This window comes from Nymphalis io, chromosome 2, assembly GCF_905147045.1.
Source record: "Nymphalis io chromosome 2, ilAglIoxx1.1, whole genome shotgun sequence".
In the NCBI taxonomy this organism is placed as follows: domain Eukaryota; kingdom Metazoa; phylum Arthropoda; class Insecta; order Lepidoptera; family Nymphalidae; genus Nymphalis; species Nymphalis io.
Genome location: NC_065889.1, coordinates 11,983,951 through 11,999,707, shown reverse-complemented (window position 1 = coordinate 11,999,707; position 15,757 = coordinate 11,983,951). Strand labels below are relative to the sequence as shown.

Here is a 15,757-nt window from a genome sequence, read left to right as displayed (position 1 = left end):
AAGTAAATTATGTGGAAACATATTTTTTGTAAATTCATTCTGATTGTAACATCGCGTTACATTAGAAATCTTTTGTATTAATTAGTTTATTTTTAAATAAATAATTTTATAAGTAAATTTTGTTTTTTTTTTGGGTGCTCCGGTTGTCTCCTTCTTAACTATTTGATAAACGTCTTTGTAAATTCTTTACAATGATTCCTCATATTTATGGTTTAAGTGTAAGTAACTAAAAGTAACAGGCAACCGTTGCATAAGTGTTGTTAATATTTGTCAAAGCTGAACGATTCAATTCTTTTGCCGTTTTCAATAGAAAAATAAAATCTGTCACACGGTCAGAACTCAGAGTGCTAACGGCTAACAGAAACAGTTACATTTTAAAATTAACTGTCAAAGTCATTTTAAATTGCCTTGTTTATTTATTAAACTTTAAATATTACTTAAATTTGATCTGGTTTTACCTATATATTATATATTAAATTTAAAATGACTAATACTAAACAGTTGAAAATTACCAAGCTATTTAAAAAGGGTGGTGGGTTGACATAAATTAGCTATTTTAACAATATAAATTCATAAATTGATTTGTAACTTTAAAATTCTTGCATCCAAATGAGGATGTAAAAAGAATGCTTTCCATAAAATTGAACGCTTATCATTTAATTATTTATTTTCACAGCGCCGAAGATACCAGAAGATTATACAGAGCTTCTAGAAGAAATAAATGAGCTAGAAAATAAACTTCAAGAAAAACATAATGAATTATTTCAAATTCAAAGAAATAAGTATCGGAAAAAAGTTTCGCCAATAAACAAAAAGAAAGATTCGTTTATTAGACCGCAGGTATTTCTTGATAAAATAAAACATAAGTAGTAGATATGTTGCCAAAAAGATATATCTAAGTTATTGAGTCTTAATTTTAAATACTTATTTTAATTTTTCTAGAAAATTATTCTGAGTAATGCCGTAGAAAACCTTAAACGGAGTCTAGAACTGATGTCGATGTTAACAGGCATGGAAGTTCAATCATATGTAGCGGATGACCATTGTTGCATCGTCTACCATATGCAGCACAGTTCAGGGCATCTTGTCAAACATGGTCTTAGAATTGACATGAGTTCTGGTAATTGAAGAAAAAACAATAATTATAAACACACATAAATCATAAAGACAGTGTTTTTGAGCTAATCACCCGCTAAGCAAAATTTATAATATAAGTAAGCCCGAATGTTACAAGCATATTTTATTAGCGGTCATCCAAATATGGTCTGTTGAGATATTATTATTTAACTGGATGGCTAAGTTTATTTCTTATTGTAATTTAATCAATAAACAAAATTTGAAAAAAAAATGCCTTCAATTCAAGTGGCAAGGCATTCTTTGTAGTTTGTACATGTTAATGAATGCTGTCACTGAAGCTAGCTTAAGTAATTTTTGTCGATTAGATATCGACAAAAACTAACAGGAGTAACATGTAAAAAAACTTAAATTATTTCTATTTCAGATGGGAATGTGGTATCCAAATCTTCACTTCCTCTTGGCTTCAACCTAACGGCTGTGATGGAAGACTTTGACAATGTCATGATGCCAGATTGTCTTGGTTCAATCAGAAAGGCCTTAGTAGCATATTATGATAGACAAGAGCAATTTGAAGCACTGACGGTATGATCATAAGAAATTTTGTAACTTTCTATTATTTATCAGATGCTTTGCATTGGCTCTTTTTCAATTTACCCATCATATGATCAATACAACAATATATAATTTTCAAATCATGCATAAAAAACTACTTGATTCCACTTAGCTTCCTTTTAAATACATTTAATGTTAATATAGTTAAGGAAAACTTATATATCTGAGTTTTCCTTTAACCTCTTGCTATTGTCATAATTTTAGATAATAACTATTAATCTGCTAACATACAGGTCACTTCCTTTATGTATGCATTAAAGAAATCCTTTTATAATTTAAAGTATTGCCATAATTATATGAAATTTTACATAAAATTAGGTTTCAGCGAGTTTTCTCAGTATCGTCTTTTATAGTCAACAATAATCCATGGGTTTTTATATATTCTTACAGAAACTATTACACTTAGAAGCAGAAACGTTTAAAATACTAGATGGTTCACACATAGAGATCTCCTTCTTTGCTCAGAGCCAAGTAGAAGAAGAAGAAGAACAATTCAGTGTTACTCTTATACTAGATTATCGGGTCTATGATATAAGGCCTAAGACTTATTGCTTTAAGGAAATTGGTAAGTTTATTCTTATTAAAATTTTGGCATTTTATTTCAAGTACATTAGCAAAGAGTATTGAAAAACGAGTATGAAATATTAACCATTCCGCACTTTGTCAACATGCTACTAACCTTAGGAACTGAGATGTTATGTCCCTTGTGTCTGTAATTATACTGGCTCACTCACCCTTCAAACCATACCACAACAATATTAAATATTGCTATTTGATAATAGAATATCTTAACGAAGCAAAGCAAAGCACAAGTCCTACCACCCAGTAAAGATAGTAATTATTTATGAGAGCCAGTCAAATAGTTTAAATATTTAAAGTAATTTTAACACATTAGCAGTTCCTCATACAAGAATTTTTGATCACTCAATGTGTATACTAGCACTCTTAAATATTAGTGAATGCCAACGCAACTGATGTGTGCAATTGCTAAAAAATTGTCATGAATGCTGGATGAATGAATTGAGCTTGTGTATGTATGATAATTTAATATTATTGTAACTATATGTCCATATTATGGCAACTAGTAATGTTTTCTGCACACATAAAAAAAATATATATGCAATAACTCTGTGTACACTGTGCATCTGCTGACGTGTTCAATGTGAAATTATAATACAAAAATGTCATTGTCTTAAAACAAGAACATGGTACACTTGAAAGTTTTTATCATTTAATTTGTATAACAGGTCTACCGGAAGGAGCTTCAGAGATTTTAAAAGAACAGTGTTTAGTTTTCAAAAGGAAGCCGTTAAATAAGGCTTTTAAAGAAGCATTCATGAATGATATTAGCACATACAAACTTGTTCAACAGGTAAGAGATCTATATTTTTATTTATTAACAGAATGGTATTTTTGTCTGTGGTCTTGACAATTTTAGAATGGTAAACATATATTTATTACAAAAAAGTAAATCATGTTTGGTTTAGTCCAACTTAATTATCTATGCTTCATCTTAATAAAACTATCTTCACACTGAATGGAACTTTTAACGTACTATTTGAATGTATATTATTAAGTAATAAAAGTAAGTTTGTTTAAGATAACAATAGATATGAAATTACGCATTATACTATGGTGAAGTTAAGGAATATTCCCTAATGCAAATATGATAGTTTCTATTGTTTTGTACTGTAAGCTAAGTACATTAAAGGAATTATTATTTTCATAGTAACCTTATTTTCCACCAAAATAATTAAAAGAAGATTACTACTTTAAACAAATTGTAAATATTTTTTCAGCTTGGTCCTCGACGTTCTGCTCGTGAAGTCAGAAAGACTAAACGATTAAGGCCAAACAAACACCAATACAATAATGATGACACTTTCCTGCCAGAGGATTGTTCGGATCAAGGTGATGACGATGATGTTATTGAAGATATTGTATAGAAAAGTTTTATTTTCATTCAAATTTTCTTGTATTTTATTTTAATTATGAAGGGAAGTCTAAGATAAAATTTGAAAGTAAATGTTATTTGTTATACTATTTAACATACATACCTTTTTAATCATCATAAATCAGACAATAAAACCATAATTTGAAAAATCTTTCATATGTATTATTAATATAACATAATTAAAAATGAAAAATTTTTTTATATTAAAATACAAACTATTTATAATTTTGAAATAATTTGTGTTCACTACAATCTTAAAAATTCACATACATACATAATATATAGCATTTTATTGAAATAAAAAACATGATTTTTACAACATAACATTTAAATTGATAATACATTAATTTATAGTTTTAATTATTAAATTTGTCCAATTTTTGTTTTTTTTTGTGTAATTTTTCGCATACTCTTTTTTTTCTAACAGCATTTTAGAAGATATTTTGTGCGATAAGATAAAATAAGGCGTTATTTATCGAGAATTATTTACCGAGGTCTTATATTAATTGGGTCAAGTATTGCCAAATTCAAACTACTGCATTTTTATTGAGCACCAATAAACTTGTCTCATTAAATGGTCGACTGACAGAAGACCTTTCTTCAAGATGCATAACTACAATAAATAAATGATAATATGAAGCAATATATAATAAACCATTTTTGACATACATATTTGACCCATCATAAATCTTAAATTTATTATTTTATTTATTTATTAGATTTATTAACAATCTCTTAAATGTTAGATATACAATTAGCTTGTATTTGCAAGTTAATTGAATTATATTTAACGCTCAAGACAATCGCAACTGTAATAAGCAAGATATTTTGTAGTAAATTTGAGACTATGAGAGACCTCAAGGTCGGAATTGAGTATGAAGTTTTTATGTTTGAGCGAAAACCGCTTTTTAGCCACAAAAACGACACGTTAGTCATGTGTTTCATTGAAAGAGCTTTATTACTATTTTTTTAGCTTGACGATAGTTAGAACTGTGAGCAAATATGATTATCTGATGACAACTCACCTCTACCGGACATTGGAATCCATTTATTACCAATGCAATGCTAGAGGCAAAATTTGATTGATCTTAATTCTTAGTAAATGAGCCTGATATAAAAAGTATGAAAATACTTATAAAAGAAGTTACAGAGCTGCGATATACTCTTAAGTGTTAAAAAAATTAAAATAAATTCAGTGATATAGGTAACTAATAAAAGTTACTTAATTAAAAAAAAAAATTGTCAATATTATTATTGCTCATTCTATATATAGATTATCATGTTTGCCCTCATTTAAATTGTTTAACTAATTTGATTACTTTAAATATGATTAGTGCATTACAAGAAAACGAAACATACAATCATTAAGTTTTTGATTATCCTGTTACATCAATTGGTTAAACAAACATGATGTAGATGGTATGATGTGAGATCATGGACTATTTTAAACCCACAAAAATGCAAAATTTAAATGCAGTGAAAAAATAAATTAAAATAGATAATTTTTTGATAACTTTTGTTATATATAAAAATTGAAGGGTTAAGGTTTACAATATATCAATATAGTTAAATAAACAAACAGTATCTCGATATTTTAATTTAACACTTCTAACTTTTGATACTAGTAACAATGCTATTATCGAGTATAAATAATGACACTATACATATTCTTCAAGAATTATGGTAATATTTGAATCGATTTTGCGACTGGGTATCGATAGTTTTGCGACATTGCTATTGAGACATAAGTAGATTTATTTATGACATTAATTAAATTGTCCAAGAGATTTAAATCAACAAAACATTATTATTTCTTTTAAACATTGTATACACTATTATCATTATATATATATAGATATCATTTTTAATTCCATTTATACAATGCATATTATTATTAGTAACTTATTCATTTTCTACTAGTAATGTTCACACATGCACTAACTTAGCTGTTCAGTAATAAAAAACAAATATTGTAACAAGAATTGGAACTTTATATTAATGTAAAATTATCACATTAATTTATTTATATCTAAGCGATTCATTGTCGTAGCTCACGACAGTTCGTATTAAAACTTCAACTAGTAACATTTCTGTTTTGTGCTCCTCTAACGCCATTTGTGACACTGTTACCATTTATTTATATTTCACTTAATTTAGGCGACATTAATCCAGAATTATGAATATTTTATGATTACTTTCAACACTCTGGGCTAAAAAGTTGTTGAAAATTTCCCTCAGAGGGATACGTTTCTCGGGTTTCGGTGTTGTTAAATTTTGAAAGAAATGTTTAGTCGGAGCACATATACCGAGCACACAGTCGGTCTCGGTCGTTGCTCAGAGGCCACGGTTGGGAAGCGGCTTCACCTTGTAGATACGTACGAGCCAGTGCTCCGTGGTGTAGGCCTCCTCCAGCACGTCCAGGTTGAAATCCTTGTTGCCGATCTCAGCGCCGCGCACGCGGTCGTAGCCGGGGGGGCGGCCTGCCGGGGAGACGAATATGTTACATCGTGTTTAATATTTGTTATATTAATGATAATAATAATAATATCCTGGGACATTTTTAACACACGACCATCTGATCCTAAATTAAGCGTGTACAGAGCTTGTAATATGGAAACCAGACAGAAACTACTTTTCTTTTGTAAATACATACTTATATAGATAATTACATCCAGACTGAGGACAAATAGACATGTTCATGCACACAAATGTCTGTCCTGGGTGGGAGTCGAACCCGCAACCGTCGGCGTAAAAGGCAAGCATCCATTGGCGTGGTTGGCCACGCCAACCGGCTCGTCAAATGAGTTTCTAATATTAAATGAAGTACACGTATCAAGACGAACGTAATATAACGAGGTAATGATAGTGGTCACCTCCTTCGGTGTAGACGAGTCCGAATTTGTAGTAGCTCATTTTGTACATGAGGCAGTTGAGCAGCGTGGAGGAGCCGTGCGCGTCGACGCGGAACTCGCCGGCGCCCGTGTAGTAGTCCGCCTCGCGGATGTGCGCGCCGCGCTCCGTGCTGCCGCCGATGCGCACCATCCACAGGAACTTGTTGATGTCTGTCGAAGCGGCAATTAGATACAAAGGGATACACATGCGGTATGTGTGTGTGGTTTTTTTTTATAATATAGTCTGGCGGACGAGCATATGGGCCACCTGATGGTAAGTGGTCACCAACGTCACCATCATTAGCATTGTAAGTAATGTTAACCATCGCTTACATCGCCAATGCGCCACCAACATTGGGAACTAAGATGTTATGTCCCTTGTGCCTGTAATTACACTGGCTCACTCACCCTTCAAACCGGAACACAAGTACTGCTGTTTTGCGATAGAATATCTGATGAGTGGGTGGTACCTATCCAGATAGGCTTGCACAAAGCCCTACCACCAGTAAAATTTCGTATTTACGTAATATGTAATGAGATATTCGTCAACTATTTATTCGATTATTGTTTTTATACACTATAAATCAAGCTTTTTCGTGGTTTATTATATTGGTTGGTATTGAGATGTGTTTAAATAAAATAATTATGGCACACACAGACTGTCATAATTATTCATAAAATAATTTTAAAATGTATTAAATAATAATTTTACTACCCAAACACTTGTAACATTATAATTATTGTTAATTTGAAATACATATTTATATATTAGTAAGAGTTATTAATAAGATATTAAATACAGAAGAAACGATTCTATCAATCATGTTTATTAGCAAGATGTAAGATTTGTTTTGAGATTTTCCGATTGTCTAAACATATATTATTAAGTAATATATACGATTGTACAAAAATAAAATGTTACATTGTTGATAAGTTGAAAATAAATAAGTAAATAAATATATAATATATATATACATATATAAATTTAAACAATTATTATTTAATATATATTTATTTATTTACATATTTCATGGGTAGGTAGGTAAAGTGTAGGTATAGGTTCACTCCATGTTTCAATGTAAAAGTTGAAACTTTGTAGGCTTATGTGAAAAACTTATTTTGTTATCAAATGTTTATCTATATTATATCATGTTGTATGTGTCCAAAAATAAATAAATAAATAAGTATTGGGAAACCTATGTTATTTTCTGTGCCCTGGCTGAACCGATCATGAATTTCATGTTGATCAGTTGAGTAGTAAGGATTTCAAAGCGTAACAAACATTAGTGAGTAGTTAGTAAGCACTAACTCACCATCGGACGAATACCCCACTAGACCTCCGAATATGACCAGCACGTAGTCCACGTCCAGCTCCCTCATGATCTCGTAGGCGTGCTCCTCGCTGGAGGCCATGGCCTGGCCGACGCGCGATATGTGCGTATTGTTCCAAGTGTTATTATCCACTATCACCGTTCGATTCGCCATTGCCGTTATCTGATAGCCGTAATCCCACCATGACATCACTTTTGCATCCTGCCGTAAAAATTTCATTACTTTATTTACAATAACTTTATCTAAGGGGGGGATAATCGTCCACGTGAGAAGGTTTTTTTTTATATAATATATAATAGGAAGGCGGATGATCATATGGGCCACCTGATGGTAAGTGGTGACCAACACCCTTAGACATTGGCATTGTAAGAAATGTCAACCATCGCTTACATAGCCAATTCGCCACCAACCTTGGGAACTAAGATTTTATGTCCCTTGTGCCTGTAATTACACTGGCTCACTCACCCTTCAAACCGGAACACAACAATATCAAGTACTGCTGTTTTACGGTAGAATATCTGATGAGTGGGTGGTACCTACCCAGACGAGCTTGCACAGAGCCGTACCATGAAATATAAATTTGACTTAACCTCAGCGGCGCGGTCGAGCGTACCTGCGGAGTGTTCATCTTCAGCCAGGTGTAGGCCTCGCGGAAGTCGTCGAAGATGATCCGTGCGCCGTCGTGCGCGCGCGCCGACAGCACGATGGAGGGCGACGAGTACGCCTCCGACGTCACCCACGTGCAGTGGAACACGTACGACACCAGCAGGCAGCCCAGCACGCACACGAACAGCGCGCCCACCTGTCGGGAGAGTTGCGTTGTCCATACACTACTTTACTTTTAATCACGTGCCATTATTTTATTGATATAATAGTTAAATAGAAATGAAAAAGACACAAAACTCTAACAGTAGAGTCTTACCTCAGATCTAAATACGAAGTTGTTTTCATGCTTCTTCTTCTTATCGTGCTTCTCGACCTTCGGCTCGATGTCCTTGACGTGCAGACTCAGGAGGCTGGAGGCGGCAACTCCCGAAACCACGCACATGACGGGCGCCAGCACCAACATAAGCCGCACCATGACGCCCTGCGGACCTCGGGGTTAGCTCAGGGAATACTACGAGGGCTCTGGAGCACCAGAGGGTAAGTTCAGCGATCAAAGTGTAAGGGTCATTGTGCGGAGTCGACGGAGCCAGCTCGACGTCGGCTCGACGCGCTCAAGCTTCGATTTGTCATCATAATTCAATCGAGTAACATGGTTTGGATCTTTTATTGTAACAAATTTGTTCAAAAATTATAATGTACACAATATACCACAACTTCATAATATAATCGTATCGTAATCGTAACAGCCTGTGAATGTCCCGCAGCTGGGCTAAGGCCTCCTCTCTCTTTTTGAGGAGAAGGTTTGGAGCTCACTCCACCACGCTGCTCCAATGCGGATTGGTGGAATACACATGTGGCAGAATTTCAGTGAAATTAGACACATGCAGGTTTCTTCGCGATGTTTTCCTTCACCGTAAGCACGAGATGAATTATAATCACAAATTAAGCACATGAAAATTCAGTACCCGGGTTTGAACCCACGATCATCGGTTAAGATTCACGCGTTCCAACCACTAGGCCATCTCGGCTTATAATATAAATGTTGTTAAAATCATACAATAACAAATATATGTTTGTCATATAAATATACTGTTACAAGCAACAGTGGTATGGTGTAAACCGATAAGGCACTCAGCTATTGTCATTATATTATGTAAACTGTTCTAATCATTTTTTAATACTAATTGAAATGGCATTATAATATCCTATTTCTGATAGAAACTATGTTTAGAAGGATCATTTACTCGTAAGATTTAAGGAAGTTAAACCGAAATCATTAACAATATTAATGTTATCATCTATTTTTAACCAAGCTATTCGATATTTAAATTTACTTTCGTTATTTTATATTATTAAAAAAAAAAAAAAAAAAAGAACTAACCGCAAAGTAAATACTAAGCACGCCGTACAATATGATGAAGATATTCGCATCGGTGAGCCGCGTGAAGCAGAAATAGAGTCCGGCTGGGAACAGGAACACGAGCACCTGCAGGTCGAAGTAGAACGACGACCACGATGTCGGCTGATGCTCGGACACCGACGCTGGAGACACAAATTTTAGTTTAGTACATTTCGAGGAGGGTTGGAGTCAGGCAGGCGGCCGGTTATAAAACACTAGCCAAAACCTTACAACAACATGGATGATTGCAAAGGACTGTCCTTGTCCTTTGATAGGGTTAGGGGGTATCCCCGAGGCGACGCGCAGTGACGAGTGACAGAGAGAAGTGGAAGGAAAAAACATGCCGATCCCACGTAGGGGATAAGGGCAGAAAGAAGAAGACATTTTGCAATATATGCTTTAGTTAAAAAAATTTACAACTAGCAGACATTGTTTAGTGCTCCTTTAATATTTATTTATTATTTTCCATTCATTATTATTTAATGAAAAACAAGCAAACAACTCAGCAAATATTATTAAGAGTTCAGACATGCACAAACAGAAATGAAATGGTCTATCCTTATACTCTAATGATCTCTGATGGGACGGTAACCTGAAATAATCTGCAAACAGGCACCTGGTCGTTTTCGAAAAGATAATAATACTTGTGCACATTTTTTAATATTATAATTTCGTTGTACACATAAAAATATTTAAAAAAAAAAAAACACAACAATATTAAAAAAAAAGTTACATACCAATAATGGGGATGTGGTTCTTGGCATACGAAGGGTCCAGCAGAGAATAGAATCTTCCAGTCCATGGCGAAATTTTCCCTAAGATAAAAAAAAAATTGTTATATATTGTAATCTTCGTGTCGAATATAGGATATATCTGAAGCAGAATGTTATTTGATTTGAGGCGATATCAAAAAAAACAAAAGAAAAATACTTTGTATACAAGCAACAACTAATCGGGATTTATTTTATACAGATATACCATACATCTCAAACCATGAGATACCATGTATCTCACAACTAATGACAATAAAATTATAATGACTTTTCAAAGGAACTCCCTTTATATATAAAAAGATTAATGACTATGTTCGACTTGTAATCCGAGCTAGTTTTATAAAGTAAAATAAAAAAAAAAGACTTACCAGTAACAGTTAAAACAACAATCGCAGTGCCGAGTGTTGCCAGGAGTGTAGTCAACAAGGCTTTGAATAACAATTCAAAGTTGGCCGGAGACAGATGTTCACGCAAGTATTGTGTGAAAGCGTACAGCTGGCATAAGCCGAACGTACCAAGAGCCTAAAAATAATAAAGTAATTATATTGATGAAGATGCTCTGACCAAGAAGAAGTCCTGACTTCATTGGGTATGTTGATATACATATAATATGCAAAACAGCATTATCTTTTATGTAACATAAATGTAAGTAAGATGGTCTGTCTGGTCTATAAATACTACATATTGTCTTGTTTTGGTTGGGTGAGTTGGGTGAGCCAGTGTAATTACAAGCACAAGGATCATAGACCACATTTTTAGACCTCATGATTTTTATGGGCTTGACGGTAGAAGATGTTGTGGATGCGAGCACTTCTATAAGTTAGCTTACATTATTTGCAGTGAATTGTGTTTTATTTCTGATAAATATATATATTTATATTACAGTTATAAAGATTACAAGACTTACCAGCATATGTTCCGAACTTTGAACGGGTTGGAAGCCAACGAAGGAAATCTGCATAGACAAGATGGTTCCGACGCAGTATAAGGTGCTGTACGCGACGTAAACGCGCGCTGAGAAGCGACCGAGCAGCATCAGGGCGAGCACGTGGAGGGGAATGAGGTTGATGAGGAACACGTAGCCTCCCCACGACGATACCTAATTAATAAACAACATAGTAAAAATATGTAGTAAGAGATAGCAAATGACCGAGGCCTTTTATCTGTTGAGAAGAATGTATTGGAGCTTATTCTGCACTCAAAAAACAATGAAAACATCTAAACATAGGGCACACTGGAAGCTTATTTGTTTGACAAGGGTTTTTTAACTTATATCCCCAGAATTTTCAATTGTTTTATTATTAAAAATCGAATGGTTATCCTTAAGCTTAAATGGTCATCTGCTTTTAGAAATAATCATTTCTAAAATTAACCATGTGAAACAATCCTCTTACATATTTCACTTAAATCATTTTTAATATTATAACTATAGAACTCGTGACGCGAAAGTGATAATCTTTTCAGTTTCACATAAAAAATTTTATGCATCAACCAATATCATTATAAAAAAAACGCCCACCATATGCAAACTGCCAACATTGCACATGCAGTGTGTTCTTGGTATACTATGGCCAATGTATTATTAAAATAACTAGCTTCAATAAATACTTTTAAGTTTTAAAACTATTGTACCAGGTAAACAATGTTTATGAAAACATTTTTTACAGAAATAGTGTACAAAAGTGCAAAAACAAAAATGTTATTAAAACATTTCTGTGTGAATCTTTCGTCTTAATATTCTATGATTGTTTTATTCCATTGAATATTTATATTCAATGAACAATGTCCAAACATTTGGACAAAAAAAAAACAATCAAATTAAAACATAAATACAACTTTTTGTGTTATGTGATGTTAAATTATAATATTCTAAGCATTTATAAATTACACACCTACGAGAACTGTCATCGATTTAAAAAAGCTGTTTGAAACATCAATCATGAATTCAAATAGAAATAATATTTTTCATTATTGTGCAGTTGTTGTCTGAAAGCATCTTCCGCTAAAGAGAAGGTTTGGAGCTTGTTTCATAACACTGAAATGTGCGATCATTTAAATAATCCTATTAAAAAAAATGTAAAAAAAATCACTTACCATGTAGAAATATGCCAGTGCAGTCATAGTAGCCCACAGGATAGTTCCTGTGTTAACTGCCTTGATCCAGAAGTAGTAAGTTAGCAACATACAGAATATTGCAATTCCCTCATTATCGTAACTTCCAGCAACTGAGCGACTGATGTATCCAGGAACGATTGCAATCATTGCAGCTGCAACTAAGCCGGCTCCTTCATCCTTTTAAGTGAAAACAAATAAATTAATACCACTACATAGTACAGCTATGTTCACAAAACATGCCAAAACTAACAAAATAAAATTCCCCCTGCACTTATGGGTTTTCATATTTGTTTTAAAGAATTTGTATCTTAGTAAAATGAAGTAAAAGTCGAGATGGCCCAGTGGTAAGAACGCGTGAATCTTAACCGATGAACGTGGGTTCAAACCCGGGCAAGCACCTCTGAATTTTCATGTGCTTAATTTGTGATTATAATTCATCTCGTGCTTTTCGGTGAAGGAAAACATCGTGAGGAAACCTGCATGTGTCTAATTTCATCGAAATTCTGCCACATGTGTATTCCACCAACCCGCATTGGAGCAGCGTGGTGGAATAAGCTCCAAACCTTCTCCTCAAATAGGGAGCGGAGGCCTTAGCCCAGCAGTGGGACATTTACAGGCTGTTACTATTATACTATATAAAATGAAAATATGATATTATGTACTTTTTACTCTAAAGAGATATCTTATAGCTACAAAGAGACAGTTGTCTTCAAAACTTTGCCTGAACATATGTTTCAAACAAAAACTTAACGTCCACCAATGAAATTATGGGACCAACTTGGAGCTGGATACTTAAGCCAAGGAAAAAGACTCATCAAAATTTGTTCATTAACAAAAATAAATGAAACATTACACACATAAAATATATAGAAAATAGTGAACCTATTTTTAAGTTGCTTAATAATATTTATGAAATCTAAACACATACTTATATATTTCAATAATAAAAATATTTGTAATAATAAGCTAATTTTATTACTGCAATATCTTTAACATAAATCTGTGTTATTATTTAATCAAAGTACTTTTAAAACTGATAATATTGTACATAATAGATAAAATTATTTTTCTTTATATTATTTGTATTAACATTATGTTTTTGTATTTTTTTTTTAATTCAACTTAGATTCTTAAATATTCAATAAATTACTTTTAAATTATAAGTAAACATATATTGATTGCCTTCTCCTCAAAAAGAGGAGAGGAGCTACGGTACAGATAAATTGAGAAATTATTGATGTTTTGGGAGGATAAAGTTTCTTTTTTATTGAGTAGATTTTTTTTTTATAGAATAGGAAGGCGGACGAGCATATGGGCCACCTGATGGTAAGTGGTCACCAATCGCCCTTAGACATTGGTATTGTAAGAAATGTCAACCATCGCTCACATAGCCAATGCGCCACCAACCTTGGGAAGTAAGATTTTATGTCCCTTGTGCCTGTAATTACACTGGCTCACTCACCCTTCAAACCGGAACACAACAATAACAAGTACTGCTGTTTTGCATTAGAATATCTGATGAGTGGGTGGTACCTACCCAGACGAGCTTGCACAAAGCCCTACCACCAGTGAATGATGAGAGAGAGAGAGTGGAGAGAATTTATTTATTATTTATGTGATCCCATTGCAATAAATAATAAATAATTTCTCTAGTTCAATTGTATTATTATATTGATTGACTAACCTTTAATTCCTTAGTGAGTAAATATGTCACAATAGTTGTGAGAGATGAGAAAAAGGGAGCTAAAAACACACAGACATTTCTGATGTCAATTGTTATATTAAAGAATTGCATTATATTGTAGAGTGTAGCCGATGTCACCATCAGGCCAGGGTAAATTGTACCTAAAACGAAAAAAATGTATAAGACTAGAAACGAAAGAAGATAGTTAATTTGCAGATTTTTATGTGTAAATAGACTTATGAATGTAAAAAAATTATATGAAAATATAAATAACTAACTCACCACCAATAATACGCCCTAAGGGGTACCATGCTCTATCATCAAACCAGTTATGGAACTGATAAAATCCTTCTTCGGTAAGAAAACGAGTAGTTCTGTAGTTAAAATACGGATCAAACTCGTGTATAACGCTCTCGAATCGTAGAACGGAGAAAAGGCGAGTTGCGAAAGCTAAAAAAATAGAAATCTTCTTTAAAAATTGGATCTTTAGATCTCCTCTATTTTAAATACTTAAAGTAATTTTTTTAAATAATATAAATTGTATGTCAGCATACAGCATGTTGTCGCCACTCGTTATCTTACTTGGACCACGTCAGAAAAACAAATCAACAGCAGGTTTAATTGAATGTAATATTGTTTATTGCTTATGTAAATTTAATTAAGATCTATATAAAATCGAAACCTATTTTTCTTACATAAAATTGCTGCCATCGATAAAACAGCTAACTTTATAAATGTTAGTTGCTTATCAGACGAAAGCTGAGGCAGCTTCGACTTGTTCTGCACCTCCACAGTCATATTGATGGGTTATAGCAATATAATATTTTTAATACATATATAAAAACAACAAAGTACGATATAGAGGAACCAAGAAAATTTTCGCCGGCAACCTAAGTTAGATTTACCGACGCAGGCAACTTGGTTTAAGCCGATTTGACGTGACAGTCATTTTAAATGACAGCTTATTAACGGCGTGGCACAGAGTGTTGCCCAACTCTGCCAACTCATTTAATAATTTTCTGTTAAAACTGTACCAAAGAAAGGCCTTTAATTTAAAAGCAAAGTATCAAAAATTTAACACTTCCACTAATACCACTTTAAATCTATTTAAATACATTAAAAAATGTACATGTATATGTATGTGTATTATTGAAAAAAAAAAAATAAAATTCAGTACTTACTGAAGTATGATGGTGAAAATGCAAAGTATATTCGAATAAAAAATAAATGCGTTACAATATTTGTTTTATTTTGAAAATTAAAAATATTAGAGGTTAAATGTTATGTTACGTAATGTGTAAAGAGTAAAACCAA

General features: G+C 33.0%; 2 protein-coding genes across 3 annotated transcripts; one reads left to right on the top strand and one right to left on the bottom strand.

The window, feature by feature from the left end:
- The first annotated feature begins 380 nt into the window (after nt 1–380).
- On the top strand, nt 381–3,793 carry LOC126776760 (uncharacterized). Its single transcript, XM_050499505.1, has 7 exons — nt 381–532; nt 677–840; nt 943–1,120; nt 1,502–1,659; nt 2,080–2,254; nt 2,937–3,061; nt 3,489–3,793. Exons 1-7 carry the CDS (start codon nt 484–486, stop codon nt 3,633–3,635), a joined length of 996 nt encoding a protein of 331 aa, XP_050355462.1. The 5' UTR covers nt 381–483; the 3' UTR covers nt 3,636–3,793.
- Nucleotides 3,794–5,877: 2,084 nt separating this feature from the next.
- LOC126776505 (dolichyl-diphosphooligosaccharide--protein glycosyltransferase subunit STT3A) lies at nt 5,878–15,392 on the bottom strand. Of its 2 annotated transcripts, none has more exons than XM_050499092.1 (13): nt 15,139–15,392; nt 14,726–14,893; nt 14,444–14,604; nt 12,739–12,936; nt 11,552–11,743; nt 11,013–11,166; nt 10,609–10,686; nt 9,854–10,014; nt 8,789–8,953; nt 8,480–8,668; nt 7,848–8,067; nt 6,517–6,705; nt 5,878–6,123 (listed from the first exon to the last, which is right to left on the bottom strand). In XM_050499092.1, the coding sequence occupies exons 1-13, from the start codon at nt 15,239–15,241 to the stop codon at nt 5,978–5,980; spliced, it is 2,124 nt and encodes a 707-aa protein (XP_050355049.1). In that variant the 5' UTR covers nt 15,242–15,392; the 3' UTR covers nt 5,878–5,977. The 2 variants fall into 2 exon arrangements, with proteins under 2 accessions (XP_050355049.1, XP_050355057.1); XM_050499100.1 differs by lacking the exon at nt 15,139–15,392 and adding an exon at nt 14,998–15,021.
- Nucleotides 15,393–15,757: the final 365 nt, after the last annotated feature.

Bases quoted from the DNA above. Each gene is read 5' to 3' on its own strand.
- LOC126776760 (XM_050499505.1), top strand. From the start codon at position 484: ATGACTAATACTAAACAGTTGAAAATTACCAAGCTATTTAAAAAGGGT. The intron at 533-676 runs GTGGGTTGACAT...TTATTTTCACAG, and splicing joins CAAGCTATTTAAAAAGGGTG to CGCCGAAGATACCAGAAGAT. The intron at 1,121-1,501 runs GTAATTGAAGAA...TTTCTATTTCAG, and splicing joins TAGAATTGACATGAGTTCTG to ATGGGAATGTGGTATCCAAA.
- LOC126776505 (XM_050499092.1), bottom strand. From the start codon at position 15,241: ATGACTGTGGAGGTGCAGAACAAGTCGAAGCTGCCTCAGCTTTCGTCT. The intron at 14,605-14,725 runs GTGAGTTAGTTA...TTTTCGTTTTAG, and splicing joins CTTAGGGCGTATTATTGGTG to GTACAATTTACCCTGGCCTG. The intron at 6,706-7,847 runs GTGAGTTAGTGC...CCGCTTCGACAG, and splicing joins AGTGGGGTATTCGTCCGATG to ACATCAACAAGTTCCTGTGG.